The following is a 22782-nucleotide window of genomic DNA, read 5'->3' on the forward strand; positions in this document are numbered from 1 at the left end:
TAGTGTCTCCAGAGTCACAGGTGATTCTGGGGACGAAGATCGACTTGTATTCTCACGACAAACAAACTAGCAGACACGTGCCATGTCCGCTTTCCTGTAAGCAGAAACGCCTTGAGTGCTATACTGCTTAGAACAATACTCGGTTAGGACTACTGTCTTAGTACAAAAGTCTCACAAAACCGCCACAATGTTAAATGTTTTGAAGTCGCATTCTTTCTCTCTTTCTTCATTTTTTTTTTTTAAACAGCGGTTTGTTTTGTGAAACCAGCCTTTTGATATACCAACAAGTAATAAAAAGATCTGCCAAAAATTTGAATTCTCGGGCCTGTCCGGGAGTCGAACCCGGGACCTCTCGCACCCAAAGCGAGAATCATGCTCCTAGACCAGCAGGCCTTCGAACGGTTTTGTCATCCAAAAAATGTGTTAAAATTAAAGGTACACTGAAGAACGCTGGGTAATGTAAATACAGGTGGTCATATTAAAAACGTTTTCTTTGCAGGTAGTGAAGACTGACAATAGGTCTCCTAACAACCTTTGTTTATACTACATTTGGAAAAAGAAGACTTATTCGTCAAACAATGACACGACTTCGTCTGTCTATTTGTTTTTAAATATTAATTTTTGTGCTTTACCTGCTAAAAGCATTCAGGCTATATCTTGTTCTATTTTATTTCTTTAATCGCTTTGCTCATTTTCCAAACAGTCGAGGAATACACAATCCGCGGATATCTTATGTAGCTTTGTTCATCACAAGTTTAAGAACTTCCAAACTCATAAATACGGTGCAACCTCCACTAACGGCCACATCTCCGCAACGACTACCTTTTTTGGTCCCGGAGGACGGTGCATACATTCAGTCTGATCTTATTTTAACCTCTCTAAAACGGCCATCTCTCCTCTCCTAGCTATTGATAAATTTCGTGATCCCCCCTTCAATGTCTTCGTACACACGTTCACCTTCCGACGTGCATATTTAGTGCTTTTAACGGTCATATGACAGTAATATTTCTAACTATGATGCTGACTCACAGATTAATGAAGCCGTCATGGTGCAGTCTCTTGATCCGTGTCTTCCCGATATCTGATCAGGGTTCTTAGCAGGCGTGCAGTAAAGCATAACAGGCGCCATAAATTAAAGCGGGACCCGATTCGCCCGAGGGGGCGGGCCAACCTAGGGGGGTCCGAGGGTATGCTCCCCGGAAAATTTTGAAATTGTTGGTTGCTAAGAATGCATTTTCACGCATGTTTGGGGGACAAAGTGTTACGGAAAATGAGCTGTTTATGATCATGAAATTAGATGTAGCAAGTAGCGCTGTTTCACCTTTTTTTCAAAATTTAATGACCGGAACAGGTGGCTACATTCGATTTTACAGCCAGTAGAATTCCGCCGTTCTACTGAGAACACTGTCACTGATGTCAGTTGACATACCAGCAACTAACCATCCCAAGTGCTTGGAAACTGCAAAGTTACTTTTTTGAGTGCCAAATAGCCGTCCAGCAAGTCTGTATGGGCATGTGACATTTAGTGAAGCCCCTTTTTGGGCTCTTACTTATGACTGATCCCCCCTTCTGTCATACTAAAAATCCAGTGATCCTCCCAAAATCCTCCTCCCCTGCTCCAGGCGATAAATAATGACCGGTCCCTTAATTAACAAATGAGGAGCGCTGCATACAAAACCACCTTTCTTATTGGAAAAGGTGCACCCCTTAGAAAAACAGCTGTCATATTACAGCCCTACCTCGCCAAAACGACCATCTCTTCTATAACGGTCCGCTTTTTCCTTTGTCCCCAAGACGGCCGACTGCAGTCGGAGGCATGTTTTGACATTTACGGTTCTGTTGTGCTATTATATTTTCGCGACTATAAATTATTGTGGGCACCAAAATTAAACTGTTCTGTGTCAAACGTCTCTTGGAATAAAGACACATAGAATCAAATGTACGTAAACGTTTAATGGCACGAGCTATCGTTTTATTATTGTCTAATTTCATGATTATCTTTACACTGCATTATATTTTTGTCTCAGCAATATGGAATGTTATTTACTACTTTTGTAAAAGTAACCTTATTGGTATTGATTTTTAAAATCAAGATTCGGAGTAACTGCTATAGCTAAGATATGCTGTAAATATATTTACTATTAATGTTTTTCTCGTGCAATTTTATCTAGGTGATGATAACTTTCGATTCGTTTGTGACTTTTCAAATTTATTAAGCAAATATTAAATACAATGTTTTGTGTCTTGTAAAGTTAGAATTAAGGGGCTGTGTATTAAGGATAACATGTTTAAATGATCCCAACTGGCCGTGGGCAGACCAGTTGGCTATTTACAGGGGGGTTGATGAGTTTAGCTCGGCGCGACTACCTAAGACAAATTCCCGGGAGGCAAATCCAGCGGGTGGTGCTTGGACCCGGGCCTTCTAGATTACAACGCCAGCGCGCTAAATCACTCGGCCACGCCAGGTAGGCACTTGTTGTAGAACAACAGTGTAAAATAAAGACTGTGGCTTATCCTGGCCTCCAGTATCTTTGTTCAAGCTAACATTACACCTTGTGTGGCTCATAAACAGGTCGTACATGGTAAACACATGCTCAATATTTGCCCTGCTGTAGTGTCGTCATCTTTCTGTTGTCTTCTGTTGTTGTGCACTTCGCTGTTTCTGGGTGCTGTTTGCCCGTTTGTTGTACCGTTGCGTACCGTCATTGGTAATATATCAACACGGTTTTTGTTCTTATTCCTACGTTTGAGGAAGACGAGAAGCAGAAATACCAAACCAGCGACGAAGACACCCCCAAAGAAACTTCCCACTGCAATGCCAACTGAGCTAATTGAACTACTAGACCCTTCACCTTGTCCTGGTGAACGAAAAAATATGGTTTAGTTATTGAGTTCTTCACAACTCCTTTTAATGGCACTCCTTCTGGGATAGGAATGAGTGAAATTCATAACTGGAGTACCAAAGTAAAACTCTGTCGCCATGCCCTCGCGGTCAAGGTACAAATGCAGAGTGGTGCAACTTCTCTGAAACAATGCCACCCAGTCAAACAAACAAAAAAACAAACAAACTAGAAAAAAATCCAATCAATCAAGCAAGCAAACAAACAAACAAACAAATAAACAAACTAGCAAGCAAACAAGCAATCGAGAAGAGAAACAAACAAACAATCCAAAAAATGAAAAAAAAAAAAAAAACACAAAAAAATTACTGATCAACCAGAAGGCCTGTGACGCCATATTAAATGTGGAAAGTAACATAAGTTAATAAATTTATGAAATTTATGGAACGAATGAATAAAATAGGTAAAGAAATAAATTTTTATTCGACATTGAGAACTGACCACTGAATAAAGGTTGTCCAAGACTCAGATGGGCGGTTTAGGTATTCTTTGCAATACGTACGTATATGATTCTTAAACAGCTTACCTTTAGATGAAGAGTAACTTCTTGAGGTTGGCTGAGTGCCTTTTGTGGTTTGCTGCCCGTTGGAATTTGTCAGTACACTGTGTCTTGATTCAAGGGTGAAAGATGATACCGGGGTCACGTGGCCTGGATACGAACTTGGATGCGGTATAGTCAAAACTCGTGAATCTTCTGCGGATTTGTTGATTATTGTCGTTGGTGAGGATGATGGCAACGATGAAATCGATAATGGCGTAGCAGATAATGATAATGACAGTGACGAGGACATTAATGATGTTGATGACAACGAGATTGGCGATGTTAAAGTTGCTGTTGATGGCGGCGATAATTTTGATAATGACCCTGCGACCAACATTGGCGATGATGGCAATAATGATGAGGTTGACGATGATAATGATGCAAGCAATGATATTGAATATGTTGCGACTGTTGGTGATGATTTTGTGGTCCTTGTTGATGGCGATGACGTTGTGATTGCTGATGATGACGATGTTCTAACCGTTGTTGATGGTGATGATGTTGTGATCGGTGACAATGACGACGATTTTAAGATTGTTGATAATGAAAATGTTATGATTGTTTGTGGTGATGATGTTATGATTGTTGGTGATAACGATGATACTGTGATTGTTGATAATGAAGATGTTTTGATTGTTGGCGGTGTTGAAATTGGTGACGGTGGCGATGATGTAATTTTTGATGATGGTGTTGTGATTTTTGATGATGACGATGATGTTGCGATTGTTGTTGATGGTGATGCTGTTATAATTGTTGATGGTGACATGGATGTTGTGATAGTTGTTGATGGTGTCATGATTGTTGTTGTTGTTGTTGATGATAATGACAATGTTGTGATTGTTGATAATGAAGATGTTGTGATTGTTTGCGGTGTTGATGGTGACGATGATGTTGTGATTGATGATGATGGTGATGTTGATGGTCTTGTGATTGCTGTTGATGGTGATGGTGTTGTTATTGTTGATAATGAAGATGTTGTGATTGCTGTTGATGGTGTTGTGATTGTTGATAATGGTGATGATGTTGTGATTGCTGTTGACGATGTTATGATTGTTGATAATGATGATGTTGTGATTGTTGATAATGAAAATGTTGTGATTGGTGTTGATGGTGTTGTGATTGTTTTTAATGGTGATAATGTTGTCATTGTTGATAATGAAGATGTTGAAATTGCTGTTGATGGCGTTGTGATTGTTGATGATGATAATGATGTTGTATTTGTTTGTGGTGATTGTGTCGTGATTGTTGATGGTGACGATGATGTTGTGATTGTTGATAATGATGATGTTGTGACTGGTGATAATGAAGCTGTTGTGTTTGTTTGTGGTGATTGTGTCGTGATTGTTGATGATGACGATGATGTTGTGAGTGGTGATAATGATGATGTTGTGACTGGTGATAATGAAGCTGTTGTGTTTGTTTGTGGTGATTGTGTCGTGATTGTTGATGATGACGATGATGTTGTGAGTGGTGATAATGATGATGTTGTGACTGTTGATAGTGAAGCTGTTGTGTTTGTTTGTGGTGATTGTGTCGTGATTGTTGATGATGACGATGATGTTGTGAGTGGTGATAATGATGATGTTGTGACTGGTGATAATGAAGATGTTGTGTTTGTTTGTGGTGATTGTGTCGTGATTGTTGATGATGACGATGATGTTGTGAGTGGTGATAATGATGATGTTGTGACTGGTGATAATGAAGCTGTTGTGTTTGTTTGTGGTGATTGTGTCGTGATTGTTGATGATGACGATGATGTTGTGATTGTTGATAATGATGATGTTGTGACTGGTGATAATGAAGCTGTTGTGTTTGTTTGTGGTGATTGTGTCGTGATTGTTGATGATGACGATGATGTTGTGAGTGGTGATAATGATGATGTTGTGACTGGTGATAATGAAGCTGTTGTGTTTGTTTGTGGTGATTGTGTCGTGATTGTTGATGATGACGATGATGTTGTGAGTGGTGATAATGATGATGTTGTGACTGGTGATAATGAAGATGTTGTGTTTGTTTGTGGTGATTGTGTCGTGATTGTTGATGATGACGATGATGTTGTGAGTGGTGATAATGATGATGTTGTGACTGGTGATAATGAAGATGTTGTGTTTGTTTGTGGTGATTGTGTCGTGATTGTTGATGGTGACGATGATGTTGTAAGTGGTGATAATGATGATGTTGTAACTGGTGATAATGAAGCTGTTGTGTTTGTTTGTGGTGATTGTGTTGTGATTGTTGATGATGACGATGATGTTGTGAGTGGTGATAACGATGATGTTGTGACTGGTGATAATAAAGCTGTTGTGTATGTTTGTGGTGATTGTGTTGTGATTGTTGATGATGACGATGATGTTGTGAGTGTTGATAATGATGATGTTGTGACTGTTGATGGTGAAGATGTTGTGTTTGTTTGTGGTGATTGTGTTGTGATTGTTGATGATGACGATGATGTTGTGAGTGTTGATAATGATGTTGTGACTGTTGATGGTGAAGATGTTGTGTTTGTTTGCGGTGATTGTGTTGTGATTGTTGATGATGACGATGATGTTGTGAGTGTTGATAATGATGATGTTGTGACTGTTGATGGTGAAGCGGTTGTGATTGTTTGTGGTAATTGTGTTGTGATTGTTGATGATGACGATGATGTTGTGAGTGTTGGTAATGATGATGTTGTGACTGTTGATGGTGAAGATGTTGTGTTTGTTTGTGGTGATTGTGTTGTGATTGTTGATGATGACGATGATGTTGTGAGTGTTGGTAATGATGTTGTTGTGACTGTTGATGGTGAAGATGTTGTGTTTGTTTGTGGTGATTGTGTTGTGATTGTTGATGATGACGATGATGTTGTGAGTGTTGGTAATGATGATGTTGTGACTGTTGATGGTGAAGATGTTGTGTTTGTTTGTGGTGACTGTGTTGTGATTGTTGATGATGACGATGATGTTGTGAGTGTTGATAATGATAATGTTGTGAGTGTTGATGGTGAAGATGTTGTGTTTGTTTGTGGTGATTGTGTTGTGATTGTTGATGGTGACGATGACGCTCTGATTGTTGATAATGATGATGTTGTGATTGTCGATGATGATGAGTTTGTGATTGTTGATGATGACGATGATGTTGTGACTGTTGATAATGAAGATATTGTGATCGTTGATGATGTTGATAACGTTATGATTGTTGTTGTTGATGATGATGTTGTGATTATTGATGATGGTGGTAATGCTATGATTGCTGTTGTTGATGATGATGATGTTGCTATTGTGATTGTTGTTAATGATGGTGATGATGTTATGATCGCTATTGATGATGATAATGATGTTGATGTTGTGATTGTTGTTAATGATGATGATAACACTGCGATTGGTGATGATGATGATGATTTCACTGGCAATGATGACAATGTTGTGATTGCTGATGATGATGACGTTGCGATTGGTGGTAATAATGATGCTGATGATGATAATGTGATTGGTGATGATCTTGATGTCGTGATTGGTGGTGATGGTAACGATGCTGTGGCTGTTGTTGATGATGATGATATGATTGGTAATGACGATGATAAAGTTGTGATAATTGATGCTGCTGCTGATGAGTTTGCGATTGGTGATAATGATGACGATTCCCTGATTGATGACGCCGATGAAGATGTCGGCACTGGCGATTGTGACAAAGATCTTGTCATACAGGAGGATGACAATGATGGTGACGACGTTAGCAGTGATGATGCTGTTGTCCTGTGTGACAACAGCCGCAGTGAAGATGGTGTGATTTTTTCCGATAATGGAGACAACGTTGTCATCGTTGTTGTTGGCGATGGTGATGTTGGCAATAGCAGAGATGATGCCTCTACCTCGGATGATGTGAGCGTGAACGTTGCTGAAGTAAAACTCGCAGGTGTTACCTCGTTTTGTAAACTACTAAGAATTTGAGAAGAGGAGACAGTGTTTAACTTTTCATCAGAGGCAGTGACGGAGTTTGAGGTTGCGTCCACATAGCTAGTTATCAAATCTGCTCCTGTAGACTGCGAGCGCATGCTCTGGCTAGAGCTCAAGGCTAAAATACTCGACAAAACAATCAGCGCTGAAAATTAACACAGACACACAGATTAACAGGTTGTGGCTCCAAATTCAGCAGTTCTTTTTATCATTCAGGTGACATTCAAGACTGTGTTCGTAGAGATATTAAATAAGATCTCACCATAATTCTTATTATTTGCACTTGTTTTTAACTTTTATATCTACTTGTTGACGTGTGGAAATTGTCCTGCTTCGCGTTTCGCAAATCTGATGATTAATTGATGAATACTTTATCTCTCAGTGGGGCGCAAGATTTTAATTTCAAAACAACCCTGTACCTCTTAATTTTACCCAAGTATAATCTTTTCAAAATGTCTTTTTTCAAATTATAGGAAAACATTTTCGGCGATTCAAGGCGATTTTGGAGACAAGCAGAGTAGAACTTAAACATTTGGTGAATATATAGGGAGAGACAAGCGAGGTCTTTATTGTTAGTTAAATGAGCAAGTAAGCACTTAATAATTAATGAACATTATCAGCAATATACCACCAAGGAAGCATCGCAAAAGATATCAACAAGGAAGTATTTCGTTTCCTTCGCCACGTGAGGGAAAATTATTAAACAAGCTTCCTAAAGCAGTTTCTGTATTTCAGTTCATGGTATTTAACGGAGTTTAGTCATGACGTTTTGAGATTATTTTTGCTACGTACAAAATTAACTTTAATTTGAAGAAAAGCTTGAAAATAGTAGTCTACTAAGATAAAAAAAACAAACAAATAGATCATAATAATAAATATGATTAAGGATGGAGAAGATTCATACGGATTACAAACGGACGAACTTGAAAAATTTAGGGTAAACTTTTCAAGATGCAGAAACCTCGACGCAGCTCCTTTAATGTGACCGAGGCTGTGAACTATTATGCAAACCACCGAGGCCAGTGTTTTTACTCATTGAAAAAATTCATCTAGCCGACAGAAATTAGCAAGCGGAAGCTGCTGTATAGTAAAACGCTACTCGCACGAAAAGATTTTTTTGCGCCTTGCAAACGCGCGTATTTACTTAGGCGGCAATGGCTACGAGAACGTCGCTAGCGACAGAAAACGAAAGATATTTCAACGGAAGTTTTCGTCGAGTGGTGCTATTTTGTTACGCCGTTTCATCAGGCAATTGAGACAAAGATACCTTCAATTTGGCGCAAATTTATTGATTGATTTCACAGGAAATATGGCATCTTACGAATTTGCTCGGTCAAAGACAGAAAGAAAGACAAAATCGTTGTATTTTCACGACTTCTCACGTTAATTCAATTTAAGCAAAGAATTGGAATCAAATATTGTTAACTTTTTCCTTCAAAAAAAAACAGTAGAAAATTTACTTTACTGCAAAATCTACTTTCCTCGTTCTTCGTCAACGAGCGAGAGCGGACAGTTTGACAATTTGTTATCGTAAAAAACAAATTGAAGTTTTCGTACGTCTGTCCCATTATTGACAATGAATTTCGTCAAAACAATGTCAAAATAGTCTGCGGATCCACAGCGACTTTGCTGACAATGTTATGACGAAATTCATGATTAATTTGTTAAATGTAAAATCAAAACCAAGGTAATCACTTTAGCCAATCACAAAGGTTCGCGCACAACACAATGAACTAATCAAAACTCGAAAAAATTACATGTAGCTGACGCTACAGAGCGCGGGAAAAATATGGCGAACGAATCACGATTGGTTAAGTTTGGTTTTGCTTCTGATTGGATGAAAAAGTGGCGCGAAGTTTTTAAGCCAATCGTGTAGCGTAGTGATGCAGACCATGCATGCAATTAATTTTCTACTTTCAAATGAAAATCGCTCTATACCGGAGACGACATATTTCCATGAAAAGATTTGACATCTATATCTAGCTGATACTGGCGAGTTAGAGAAAAACGAGTGTTTTCATTTATGCAAAACAAACGATTCAAAAGGCAATGAATGATAAATACTCAACAATACTCAACAGCGATACTTAAAAACAACAAGAACAAGAACAACAACAACAACAACAACAACGAGCACACAAAGAAGACAAATGAAACCTTACCGTCCAAATTCAAAATCCCATATCGAGTTATGCAACGTGATAGAACCAGTTGAATCACCATTTACACCAATAAGATTTACATAAACACGAGCGCCAGTACCGGCAAAAGCCACCCGGGATGTGCTCACTTTTATCACATAGTTTGAAGGTAAAACAAAACTTTCTCGGAAAAAAATTGTTAGAGAAAAGACACGTACGCGTCACGTGTTTCCTTATGCAAACATAAGACCCGTCCTCACTACGACGGAGAAATTTGAAAACGGAACAATCACAGGTCAGTTTGGTAAGTTGTGTTTGATGTCATCGTGTTTTCAAAATGTTTTCCGTCCTCACTAAAACGCAAAGCCAACGTTTTCAAATTGCTCCAGTTTGAAGAGCGTTTTCGAAAAGCTTCGGTTTTCGTGACGGATCGGTGTGGACGGTTGGCCTAACCGTAGAAATAAAACTGCGTTTTTCAAATTTCTCCGGCGTGGTGTGGAAGGGGCCTGAAAGAAATGTTGGGAGAATTTGAATTCGAATTCGATAAGGTGACAGTCTCTATTTGAAGGAACAAACGTACCAATGACGTTATAAACTTGTTTGCGGTTAGACGAGCAATTAGAAAACACTCCATATAATTTAGTCTATACGAAAGAGAATCAAAATTATTGTCCACGATCTGTGTCCAAACGAACCACAGCGAAAAAAAGGCAAGAGATACCGTCGTTTTAAAACGTTTCTTAACATTTTGTTAAATCTTGTGAATGGCAACTGCAAGACGCTATGATCTCTATGAAAAATGGATATCTTAGTTGTTGAGAGCCTCGCAGGGGTTTGGGGGGACAAGGGCACATGATCATTTATTTCAAGCCCGAACAAGGGATATTTTAGGGGTAAATTTGAGGAATAAGGGATATTTCTACTATTAAGGGAACTTTGACAAAAAAACAAAATAATAATAATAATAATAATAATAATAATAATAATAAAGAGACAATGTAATTTATCGGGAACATGCCCTCGTTGTTGGATAGGCAGTACAACAAATGAGCAACCAATTTTCATAAACGCGACATGATGGTTTTTAAAAAGCAGGAGTCTTCCAAAAGAATATGAAGAAAACGTGACAAGGCAAACGCACCGGTGTTGTGGTCTGGTCTTTGCCCATTGTGCTGTTGAAATGCTCGGAGACATTAGTTGATAAAGCTACTCTACAATCTGAGGGTAAATAAAGTATACTACTACTACTACTACTACTACGACGACGACGACGACGACGACGACGACGACGACTACTACTACTACTACTACATAGAGACATTAGCTGGGATCCAGACATTAGCTGGGATTAGGACGCATTATTGAGTAGACATGAACAAAAGATTAATACTTACTGGTTCCATAAACCTGCGTGTAAATGACAATCAACAAAAGGGACAACACATGGAATATACGCATCTTGAGGCAGGCTCTCCTTGTTTAGAAGAGAACCACAAACTCGCTACAACGGCGGAACTCTGCGATTTATGAAACAGGCTTTTGTTGCATTATGTATTTATACCTTCAATTTAACTGACGTTCATCTAGACAAACAAAATAATTTTATCAGTTTAGGTTTTTGGGATGAGATTAATTCACTGTGTTAACATTTGCTCAATTTGGTATACCTAAAAATTTATCAAAAGTTGAAATGCTTCTTGGGAAAAATTAAGCTAACTATTTGAACATGAAATATATTGAAATTAGATTGCTCTTATAATAAAACCTTTCATATGAAAAAAAAATGGAACATTTTAATTTGGTGTTAAGAAAATCAGGATTGAAGTGAACCGATAACTTGAGAAAAAAAAACACAAAAAACAAAAAACAAAACAAAATCAACGTCCCCGGCTAGGCTTGAACCATCAACCTTTCGGTTTAAGCTGAATACGCTAACCGATTGCACCACGGAGACAAGCGAAGATGGTCTTGACTAAATACGTTAAAAATTTGTATACTGAGTGAAAATTAATTTAAAATGTTTCTTAAGTTGCCAAATTTTAAAATTGTTTTTTAACCATTCAAGCTCTTTTTGCGCCTGTTACCTAATGCAAGAATAAAAAACTTTCTTCTTAAAAAACCTTTTATCCGCATCTTCCAGTTTAGTGACACCGGTTGACTGAACTCGATCAAAGACTCAAAATCGGTATTTTTTTCGTCTTCCCTGTGGCTGACTAGTAAAATATCGGACTATCAAAAAATATGTATCTTCTCGGTAATCGTATTTATTATTAATAATAAAGATTTGTATGGTGCAAATTCAACAAAAGTTTTCAAATACGCCTCATAAAGTGTTAGAACCAATGAGTAAATAATTCAATGAGACTACCAATGAAAATAGACTTTTGCCCCGCTGAACGCCTGAACCGTACAGGACATTTTACACATTGTTAGCGTACTTAGGTGAGTGAATTCGACAAATTAGTTTTAAAAACGTTAAATTACGTGCCATGCAGACCAAGTGAAAGTTTGGTAATAAGGTGTCAACAAGTTTTAGTAGTTGAATAAATTGCTCTAGCATGAAATGTCATTCATTTCCCGTCCTCATCGCCTCTGGCCTGCGGATCAGACTGAGGGCGGGAGATGGCTGACGTTTCAGGCTAAAGATGCTGCTCTTTTTCTTGCAGCTGTGTAAACGAAAGTGACTTAAATATAAAGTTATCCGATATTAAAAAATCAATCCAAGAAACAAATAAACAAACAAAAGCAGACAGGAAAATCAGTCTGGAATGTTTCGTCCGCTGTTGCTTTGAACTGTTGTGGGCCAAACAAGTTAAAAATAAACCTCCCGCAGTGTCTTATGTAAATCAGTTTTTCTCTTATGGTATATAGTTAACAATTGTCCACGAGCGCGCGTTGGATATGAGATGTTATAATACAGATAGGACCCTGCGCGCGCTCTGATTGGTCAAAATCCCATGTTTTATCAGAGTTTAGAAAACAGCCCTAAGAAAATACGCGCGCTGATTGGTTTAAAATCGTTTTCTATAACTCGATAGAAACACAAAACTAGCACGAGCTGCTGACGTAATGATGGCGCGAGCGAAGAGAACTTACATTTTGATAATCAAAGTTAACGAGTTGTTTTCTTTTTTTCGTCGTTGTGTTTTCTAAAAGAAATAGAAAACATGTTCTCCGTGTTTCTATCGAGTTATAGAAATACTCGTGAAAGTTTGGGAGAACTCGGAAAAGCTGTGGAAACACTCGCTTGCGACTCGTGTTCCCACAGCATTTCCCGTTCTCCCAAACTTTCACTCGTGTCTCTATAACTCGCTAGAAACACGGAACATGTTTTCTATTTCTTAAATAAAACATAGAAAAAGCGTGTTTTATTGTTTATCGCCGCATTACCTCTATATCATAAAGCAAACGAAGAAGCCTAAGCCGTGTATTACACTGTGATAAAACACTCCAGACATTTGAGGACACTCGAGAAACGTAGAAAACACTCGTCTGCCGCTCTTGTTATTCTACATTTCCCTCGTGTTCTCAGATGCCCGTCGTGTTTTAGCACAGTGTAATACACGGCTTAGGCTTCTTTATTTGTTAAATAGATAGCCAACGGGGCACGTGAAATATTTTGTTTCATTGAAAACGCCCCCAAAATATAGAAAACTAATATGAAATGAAAATAAAAACGTCCTCCGCCCCCAAATTTTACGCCTACCATATTTGCAGGGCATGATATAATTGCTTACAAACCATGGTGGCAAAGCCAGTGAAAACTCTTGAATTGTATTATCCATCGATCAAGTTTTTAATAATAAGGTTTAGTTAGAGACTTACCAATGATCTTTTCGGGATGGAAAGCAATATTAGATTAGTGAAAATCTTGGTCCAAAAATCCAGGCAATCAAAACTCCGTAACCGGAGAGGACGAAAAAAAAGAAAATGGGCGCGCGAAGCTAACCGAGCGTCGGGTGGGACCGCTCGCGGCTACATAAGCAAGCCTGTTTATTTTTCATCACTCTATAACCCAATCGGAAGCCTGTAAAAAGGCTAGTGTCTCCAGAGTCACCTTTCTTTATGCCAAGATCTCGCCGGCTAAGAAAAACAGGTGATTCTGGGGACGAAGATCGACTTGTATTCTCACGACAAACAAACTAGCAGACACGTGCCATGTCCGCTTTCCTCTAAACAGAAACGCCTTGAGTGCTATACTGCTTAGAACAATACTCGGTTGGGACTACTGTCTTAGTACAAAAGTATCACAAAACCGCCACAATGTTAAATGTTTTGAAGTCGCATTCTTTCTCTCTTTCTTCATTTTTTTTTTTTAAACAGCGGTTTGTTTTGTGAAACCAGCCTTTTGATATACCAACAAGTAATAAAAAGATCTGCCAAAAATTTGAATTCTCGGGCCTGTCCGGGAGTCGAACCCGGGACCTCTCACACCCAAAGCGAGAATCATGCCCCTAGACCAACAGGCCTTCGAACGGTTTTGTCATCCAAGAAATGTCTTAAAATTAAAGGTACACTGAAGAACGCTGGGTAATGTAAATACAGGTGGTCATATTAAAAACGTTTTCTTTGCAGGTAGTGAAGACTGACAATTGGTCTCCTAACAACCTTTGTTTATACTACATTTGGAAAAAGAAGACTTATTCGTCAAACAATGACACGACTTCGTCTGTCTATTTGTTTTTAAATATTAATTTTTGTGCTTTACCTGCTAAAAGCATTCAGGCTATATCTTGTTCTATTTTATTTCTTTAATCGCTTTGCTCATTTTCCAAACAGTCGAGGAATACACAATCCGCGGATATCTTATGTAGCTTTGTTCATCACAAGTTTAAGAACTTCCAAACTCATAAATACGGTGCAACCTCCACTAACGGCCACATCTCCGCAACGACTACCTTTTTTGGTCCCGGAGGACGGTGCATACATTCAGTCTGATCTTATTTTAACCTCTCTAAAACGGCCATCTCTCCTCTCCTAGCTATTGATAAATTTCGTGGCCCCCTTCAATGTCTTCGTACACACGTTCACCTTCCGACGTGCATATTTAGTGCTTTTAACGGTCATATGACAGTAATATTTCTAACTATGATGCTGACTCACAGATTAATGAAGCCGTCATGGTGCAGTCTCTTGATCCGTGTCTTCCCGATATCTGATCAGGGTTCTTAGCAGGCGTGCAGTAAAGCATAACAGGCGCCATAAATTAAAGCGGGATCCGATTCGCCCGAGGGGGCAGGCCAACCTAGGGGGGTCCGAGGGTATGCTCCCCGGAAAATGTTGAAATTGTTGGTTGCTAAGAATGCATTTTCATGCATTTTTGGGGGACAAAGTGTTACGGAAAATGAGCTGTTTATGATCATGAAATTAGATGTAGCAAGTAGCGCTGTTTCACCTTTTTTTCAAAATTTAATGACCGGAACAGGTGGCTACATTCGATTTTACAGCCAGTAGAATTCCGCCGTTCTACTGAGAACACTGTCACTGATGTCAGTTGATATACCAGCAACTAACCATCCCAAGTGCTTGGAAACTGCAAAGTTACTTTTTTGAGTGCCAAATAGCCGTCCACCAAGTCTGTATGGGCATGTGACATTTAGTGAAGCCCCTTTTTGGGCTCTCACTTATGACTGATCCCCCCTTCTGTCATACTAAAAATCCAGTGATCCTCCAAAAATCCTCCTCCCCTGCTCCAGGCGATAAATAATGACTGGTCCCTTAATTAACAAATGAGGAGCGCTGCATTCAAAACCACCTTTCTTATTGGAAAAGGTGCACCCCTTAGAAAAACAGCTGTCATATTACAGCCCTACCTCGCCAAAACGACCATCTCTTCTATAACGGCCCGCTTTTTCCTTTGTCCCCAAGACGGCCGACTGCAGTCGGAGGCATATTTTGACATTTACGGTTCTGTTGTGCTATTATATTTTCGCGACTATAAATTATTGTGGGCACCAAAATTAAACTGTTCTGTGTCAAACGTCTCTAGGAATAAAGACACATAGAATCAAATGTACGTAAACGTTTAATAGCACGAGCTATCGTTTTATTATTGTCTAATTTCATGATTATCTTTACGCTGCATTATATTTTTGTGTCAGCAATATGGAATGTTATTTACTACTTTTGAAAAAGTAACCTTATTGGTATTGATTTTTAAAATCAAGATTCGGAGTAACTGCTATAGCTAAGATATGCTGTAAATATATTTACTATTAATGTTTTTCTCGTGCAATTTTATCTAGGTGATGATAACTTTCGATTCGTTTGTGACTTTTCAAATTTATTAAGCAAATATTAAATACAATGTTTTGTGTCTTGTAAAGTTAGAATTAAGGGGCTGTGTATTAAGGATAACATGTTTAAATAATCCCAACTGGCCGTGGGCAGAGCAGTTGGCTATTTACAGGGGGGGTTGATGAGTTTAGCTCGGCGCGACTACCTAAGAAAAATTTCCGGGAGGCAAATCCAGCGGGTGGTGCTTGGACCCGGGCCTTCTAAATTACAACGCCAGCGCGCTAAATCACTCGGCCACGCCAGGTAGGCACTTGTTGTAGAACAACAGTGTAAAATAAAGACTGTGGCTTATCCTGGCCTCCAGTATCTTTGTTCAAGCTAACATTACACCTTGTGTGGCTCATAAACAGGTCGTACATGGTAAACACATGCTCAATATTTGCCCTGCTGTAGTGTCGTCATCTTTCTGTTGTCTTCTGTTGTTGTGCACTTCGCTGTTTCTGGGTGCTGTTTGCCCGTTTGTTGTACCGTTGCGTACCGTCATTGGTAATATATCAACACGGTTTTTGTTCTTATTCCTACGTTTGAGGAAGACGAGAAGCAGAAATACCAAACCAGCGACGAAGACACCCCCAAAGAAACTCCCCACTGCAATGCCAACTGAGCTAATTGAACTACTAGACCCTTCACCTTGTCCTGGTGAACGAAAAAATATGGTTTAGTTATTGAGTTCTTCACAACTCCTTTTAATGGCACTCCTTCTGGGATAGGAATGAGTGAAATTCATAACTGGAGTACCAAAGTAAAACTCTGTCGCCATGCCCTCGCGGTGAAGGTACAGATGCAGAGTGGTGCAACTTCTCTGAAACAATGCCACTCAGTCAAACAAACAAAAAAAACAAACAAACTAGAAAAAAAATCCAATCAATCAAGCAAGCAAACAAACAAACAAACAAATAAACAAACAAGCAAGCAAACAAGCAATCGAGAAGAGAAACAAACAGACAATCCAAAAAATTAAAAAAAAAAACACAAAAAAATTAACTGATCAACCAGAAGGCCTGTGACGCCATATTAAATGTGGAAAGTAACATAAGTTAATAAATTTATGAAATTTATGGAACGAATGAATAAAATAGGTAAAGAAATAAATTTTTATTCGACATTGAGAACTGACCACTGAATATAGGTTGTCCAAGACTCAGATGGGCGGTTTAGGTATTCTTTGCAATACGTACGTATATGATTCTTAAACAGCTTACCTTTAGATGAAGAGTAACTTCTTGAGGTTGGCTGAGTGCCTTTTGTGGTTTGCTGCCCGTTGGAATTTGTCAGTACACTGTGTCTTGATTCAAGGGTGAAAGATGATACCGGGGTCATGTGGCCTGGATACGAACTTGGATGCGGTATAGTCAAAACTCGTGAATCTTCTGCGGATTTGTTGATTATTGTCGTTGGTGAGGATGATGGCAACGATGAAATCGATAATGGCGTAGCAGATAATGATAATGACAGTGACGAGGACATTAATGATGTTGATGACAACGAGATTGGCGATGTTAAAGTTTCTGTTGATGGCGGCGATAATTTTGATAATGACCCTGCAACCAACATTGGCGATGATGGCAATAATGATGAGGTTGACGATGATAATGATGCAAACAATGATATTGAATATGTTGCGACTGTTGGTGATGATTTTGTGGTCCTTGTTGATGGCGATGACGTTGTGATTGCTGATGATGACGATGTTCTAACCGTTGTTGATGGTGATGATGTTGTGATCGGTGACAATGACGACGATTTTAAGATTGTTGATAATGAAAATGTTATGATTGTTTGTGGTGATGATGTTATGATTGTTGGTGATAACGATGATACTGTGATTGTTGATAATGAAGATGTTTTGATTGTTGGCGGTGTTGAAATTGGTGACGGTGGCGATGATGTAATTTTTGATGATGGTGTTGTGATTTTTGATGATGACGATGATGTTGCGATTGTTGTTGATGGTGATGCTGTTATAATTGTTGATGTTGACATGGATGTTGTGATAGTTGTTGATGGTGTCATGATTGTTGTTGTTGTTGTTGTTGATGATAATGACGATGTTGTGATTGTTGATAATGAAGATGTTGTGATTGTTTGTGGTGTTGATGGTGACGATGATGTTGTGATTGATGATGATGGTCTTGTGATTGCTGTTGATGGTGATGGTGTTGTTATTGTTGATAATGAAGATGTTGTGATTGCTGTTGATGGTGTTGTGATTGTTGTTAATGGTGATGATGTTGTCATTGTTGATAATGAAGATGTTGGAATTGCTGTTGATGGCGTTGTGATTGTTGATGATGACAATGATGTTGTGATCGTTGATAATAAAGATTTTGTGATTGTTGATGATGATGGAGATGTTGTGACTGTTGATGGTGAAGATGTTGTGTTTGTTTGTGGTGATTGTGTTGTGATTGTTGATGATGACGATGATGTTGTGAGTGTTGATAATGATGATGTTGTGACTGTTGATAGTGAAGCTGTTGTGTTTGTTTGTGGTGATTGTGTCGTGATTGTCCATGATGATGATGTTGTGATTGTTGATGGTGAAGATGTTGTGTTTGTTTGTGGTGATTGTGTTGTAATTGTTGATGGTGACGATGATGCTCTGATTGTTGATAATGATGATGTTGTGATTGTTGATAATGATGATGTTGTGATTGTTGATGGTGAAGATGTTGTGTTTGTTTGTGGTGATTGTGTTGTAATTGTTGATGGTGACGATGATGCTCTGATTGTTGATAATGATGATGTTGTGATTGTTGATAATGATGATGTTGTGACTGTTGATGGTGAAGATGTTGTGTTTGTTTTTGGTGATTGTGTTGTAATTGTTGATGGTGACGATGATGCTCTGATTGTTGATAATGATGATGTTGTGATTGTCGATAATGATGAGTTTGTGATTGTTTGTGGTGACGATGATGTTGTGACTGTTGTGACTGTGATTATTGATGATGGTGATAATGCTATGATTGCTGTTGTTGATGATGATGTTGCTATTGTGATTGTTGTTAATGATGGTGATGATGTTATAATCGCTATTGATGATGATAATGATGTTGATGTTTTGATTGTTGTTAATGATGATGATAACACTGCGATTGGTGATGATGATGATGATTTCATTGGCAATGATGACAATGTTGTGATTGCTGATGATGATGACGTTGCGATTGGTGGTAATAATGATGCTGATGATGATAATGTGATTGGTGATGATCGTGATATCGTGATTGGTGGTGATGGTAACGATGCTGTGGCTGTTGTTGATGATGATGATATGATTGGTAATGACGATGATAAAGTTGTGATAATTGATGCTGCTGCTGATGAGTTTGCGATTGGTGATAATGATGACGATTCCCTGATTGATGACGCCGATGAAGATGTCGGCACTGGCGATTGTGACAAAGATCTTGTCATACAGGAGGATGACAATGATGGTGATGACGTTAGCAGTGATGACAAAACAATCGACAAAACAATCAGCGCTGAAAATTAACACAGACATTAACAGGTTGTGGCTCCAAATTCAGCAGTTCTTTTTATTATTCAGGTGACATTCAAGACTGTGTTCGTAGAGATATTAAATAAGATCTCACCATAATTCTTATTATTTGCATTTGTTTTTAACTTTTATATCTACTTGTTGACGTGTGGAAATTGCCCTGCTTCGCGTTTCGCAAATCTGATAATTAATTGATGAATACCTTATCTCTCAGTGGGGCGCAAGATTTTAACTTCAAAATAACCCTGTACCTCTTAATTTTACCCAAGTATAATCTTTTCAAAATGTCTTTTTTCAAAGTATAGGAAAACATTTTCGGCGATGTAAGGCGATTTTGGAGACAAGCAGAGTAGAACTTAAACATTTGGTGAATATATAGGGAGAGGCAAGCGAGGTCTTTATTGTTAGTTAAATGAGCAAGTAAGCACTTAATAATTAATGAACATTATCAGCAATATACCACCAAGGAAGCATCGCAAAAGATATCAACAAGGAAGTATTTCGTTTCCTTCGCCACGTGAGGGAAAATTATTAAACAAGCTTCCCAAAGCAGTTTCTGTATTTCAGTTCATGGTATTTAACGGAGTTTAGTCACGACGTTTTGAGGTTATTTTTGCTACGTACAAAATTAACTTTAATTTGAGGGAAAGCTTGAAAATAGTAGTCTACTAAGATAAAAAAAAACAAATAGATAATAATAAACATGATTAAGGATGGAGAAGATTCATACGGATTACAAACGGACGAACTTGAAAAATTTAGGGTAAACTTTTCAAGATGCAGAAACCTCGACGCAGCTTCTTTAATGTGACCGAGGCTGTGAACTATTATGCAAACCACCGAGGCCAGTGTTTTTACTCATTGAAAAAATTCATCGAGCCGACAGAAATTAGCAAGCGGAAGCTGCTGCATAGTAAAACGCTACTCGCACAAAACGATTTTTTTGCGACTTGCAAACGTGCGCATTTCCTTACTGGCGGCAATGGCTACGGGAACGTCGCTAGCGACAAAAAACGAATGATATTTCAACGGAAGTTTTCGTCGAGTGGTGCTATTTTGTTACGCCGTTTCTCAGACAATTCAGACAAAGATGCCTTCAATTTGGCGCAAATTTATTGATTGATTTTAAAGGAAATGTAGCATCATACGAATTTGCTCGGTGAAAAACAGAAAGAACGATAAAATAGTTATATTTTCACGACTTCTCACGACAATTGAATTTAAACAAAAGAAACTGAATCAAATGTCGTTAATTTTTTCCTTCAAAAAAAAAAAAGAAAAACAGTAGAAAATTTACTTTACTGCAAAATTTACTGCAAAATTTACTTTCCTCGCTCTTGTGGCTAAAGTTCACTCATTGAATAAAGTGAATGCTTGATTGGTGTTATGTCAGATGTTAACTATTCTGCCTTAAAGATTAAGAAAATGGCCAGAACATATCAAGGGAAAAACACTTACCATTCATTGTCCAGACAAAGGAAATAAACTTCTTTTCCTAAAATTGGTAGCTCCCACCTTAGAAATGGGTGATAACGACACTGTTTTCAAAGGGAAAATATGAAATACAGGTCTCTCACAACTACGCACTTCGCGAAACAAAGTCTGTTATACTTATGATAATTACTGTTATGGTCTTTTAACTAACACAGTGTCACACGTTTAAGTCGTTAAATGTTGGCCATTATCCAAATGCTTTTATTAAATACATAGGTGTAGAGTAAATGGTATATGACGCTTTTAGTGTTCATTAAGTAATGTTATACCTTAAGCTTGGCTGCTTTATTTTAGCATATGATGTTTTCTGAAATCACGGTTTTTCGATGAGTGGAATTGATATCGCGAACTTTTCAAGAAACTCCTGAATTGTTAAAGCATATTGTCAATTAGCAAATTGTCTTCGTGGTTTTTATACACACGCATGTTTTCGAGATTTTTTCCTCTCATCCAAGGGTAAAACGTCAGACATCCTTTTTGACGCCAATGTGTCATATTTGCATAACAATACCGTTAAATACGGAACTTATTTTTTGGAACAAGCACTCTCAGTACGGCGGTTGTCTTGCACTTCCCAACTGCTAGTTTAAGAACAGTATTAAAGAGATATTTCACGATATTTCAAGTCATTTTGCTGATGTACAAAATTACTTTCCACTTGATAGACTGCAATAAAATACTTTCCTCAGCCAGAAAAACATTGAAGAAGAAAGTATAAACCGACAATAAACAAGGAAGGCTACGAAAAAAATCTCTCTGTTACTTAACGGGCCCATTTGTTATCAACAGCCAAAGTTTCGTTTCAAAATTTTTCAGCAAACAACTTAAGTAGCTTTGACGATTTAAAACGCCATCTGTTAGCCAAGATACCAGTTGAAGCTTGTCTCCGATATTGTCTCTCTTTTATGTTAAATTGTATTGTTATGCTAATGTGACTAGGTCTTGATGCTGCGTAAAAAGGCTGTTTCTGGGTAGGAATGAGGGCCCTGGGGTCGAAAATAGAGTAGGGACCTGGAGACAAGCACCTGGAGTATGGCTTTCCTTTCATTTCTAGCTGGTACATGTTAATCTCTACCGGCTGCCTTGTCCAACAGGAACTCAGTCATGGCATTTGAGTTATTTTGACCACGTACAAAATTACATTCACATTGAAGAAACCTTAAAATAATAACTAACTAAGATAGAAAAAACATCAAAGAGAAAACAATAAAACACAAAGAAACAAGGATGATTAAAGATGGAGAAGATTAACACGGGCTACAAACGGCTAAACTTTTCAAGATGCTCCAACCTTGACGTAGCTCCTCAAGCAGTGAAATGAGCCCCAATCTCGTTCTCTTTCCGGTGCGAATTTCGGAAAATTGCCATGGGCGAATGGTACAGACTTATCCAATGTGGAAAACGATAAGCCGCACAGTTTTGTTCGCTTGGAATTTCTTTCCATGACTTCGAGGTTTAAATCGCAAATATAGAAGCATACAGAGCACTAATACGTCGACACACGGTAACTTTTTGTAAATATCTGTAATCCAAAAGGATCATTTGGCAACTGAAGTTACCAAGTTGTAAATATCACGCAGCAACTTGCTGCGTGGTATCTACAAATTTGTAACTTTTTATAGCCCATGCCGGCAGGGACCTTATACAAACCACAACGGCAGCGAAGACATCGCAAAACAGAGTTTAATGAGTGGTACAATGGCTCTGCACCCGTTATAATTCTCTGTACATTTCTTAGTCAACCTATGCAAAACAAACAAGTACACCGAGGAGGCATTATTTTTATTGGAATTAAACGCTCTCTTGACGAATTTGAGCTTTTAGTATTTATCGACAGACAAGTGGCAATTAAAATATTAATCCATTTTCGAACACACGTCGCCGTCATCTTTGTCTGGGATGATCGTGGTGATTGCGGCCAAAAGAACTAGCGCTGAATAAAAAATTGCGAATTTACATAAGTTCCGAA

General features: G+C 38.4%; 1 protein-coding gene and 1 non-coding gene across 2 annotated transcripts; both read right to left on the reverse strand.

The window, feature by feature from the left end:
- Window positions 1-1950: 1950 nt before the first annotated feature.
- On the reverse strand, window positions 1951-20958 carry LOC149102633 (uncharacterized). The gene is made up of 3 exons (XM_089273344.1): window positions 20778-20958; window positions 3427-7521; window positions 1951-2858 (listed from the first exon to the last, which is right to left on the reverse strand). Exons 1-3 carry the CDS (start codon window positions 20782-20784, stop codon window positions 2563-2565), a joined length of 4398 nt encoding a protein of 1465 aa, XP_089129470.1. The 5' UTR covers window positions 20785-20958; the 3' UTR covers window positions 1951-2562.
- Window positions 13915-13986, reverse strand: Trnap-ugg (transfer RNA proline (anticodon UGG)). Its single transcript has one exon. It is a non-coding gene; the product is annotated as a tRNA-Pro (tRNA).
- Window positions 20959-22782: the final 1824 nt, after the last annotated feature.

Source organism: Orbicella faveolata, unplaced genomic scaffold (genome assembly GCF_042242905.1).
Source record: "Orbicella faveolata isolate gen_17 unplaced genomic scaffold, um_ofav_v1 contig_35, whole genome shotgun sequence".
NCBI classification, from domain to species: Eukaryota; Metazoa; Cnidaria; class Anthozoa; order Scleractinia; family Merulinidae; genus Orbicella; species Orbicella faveolata.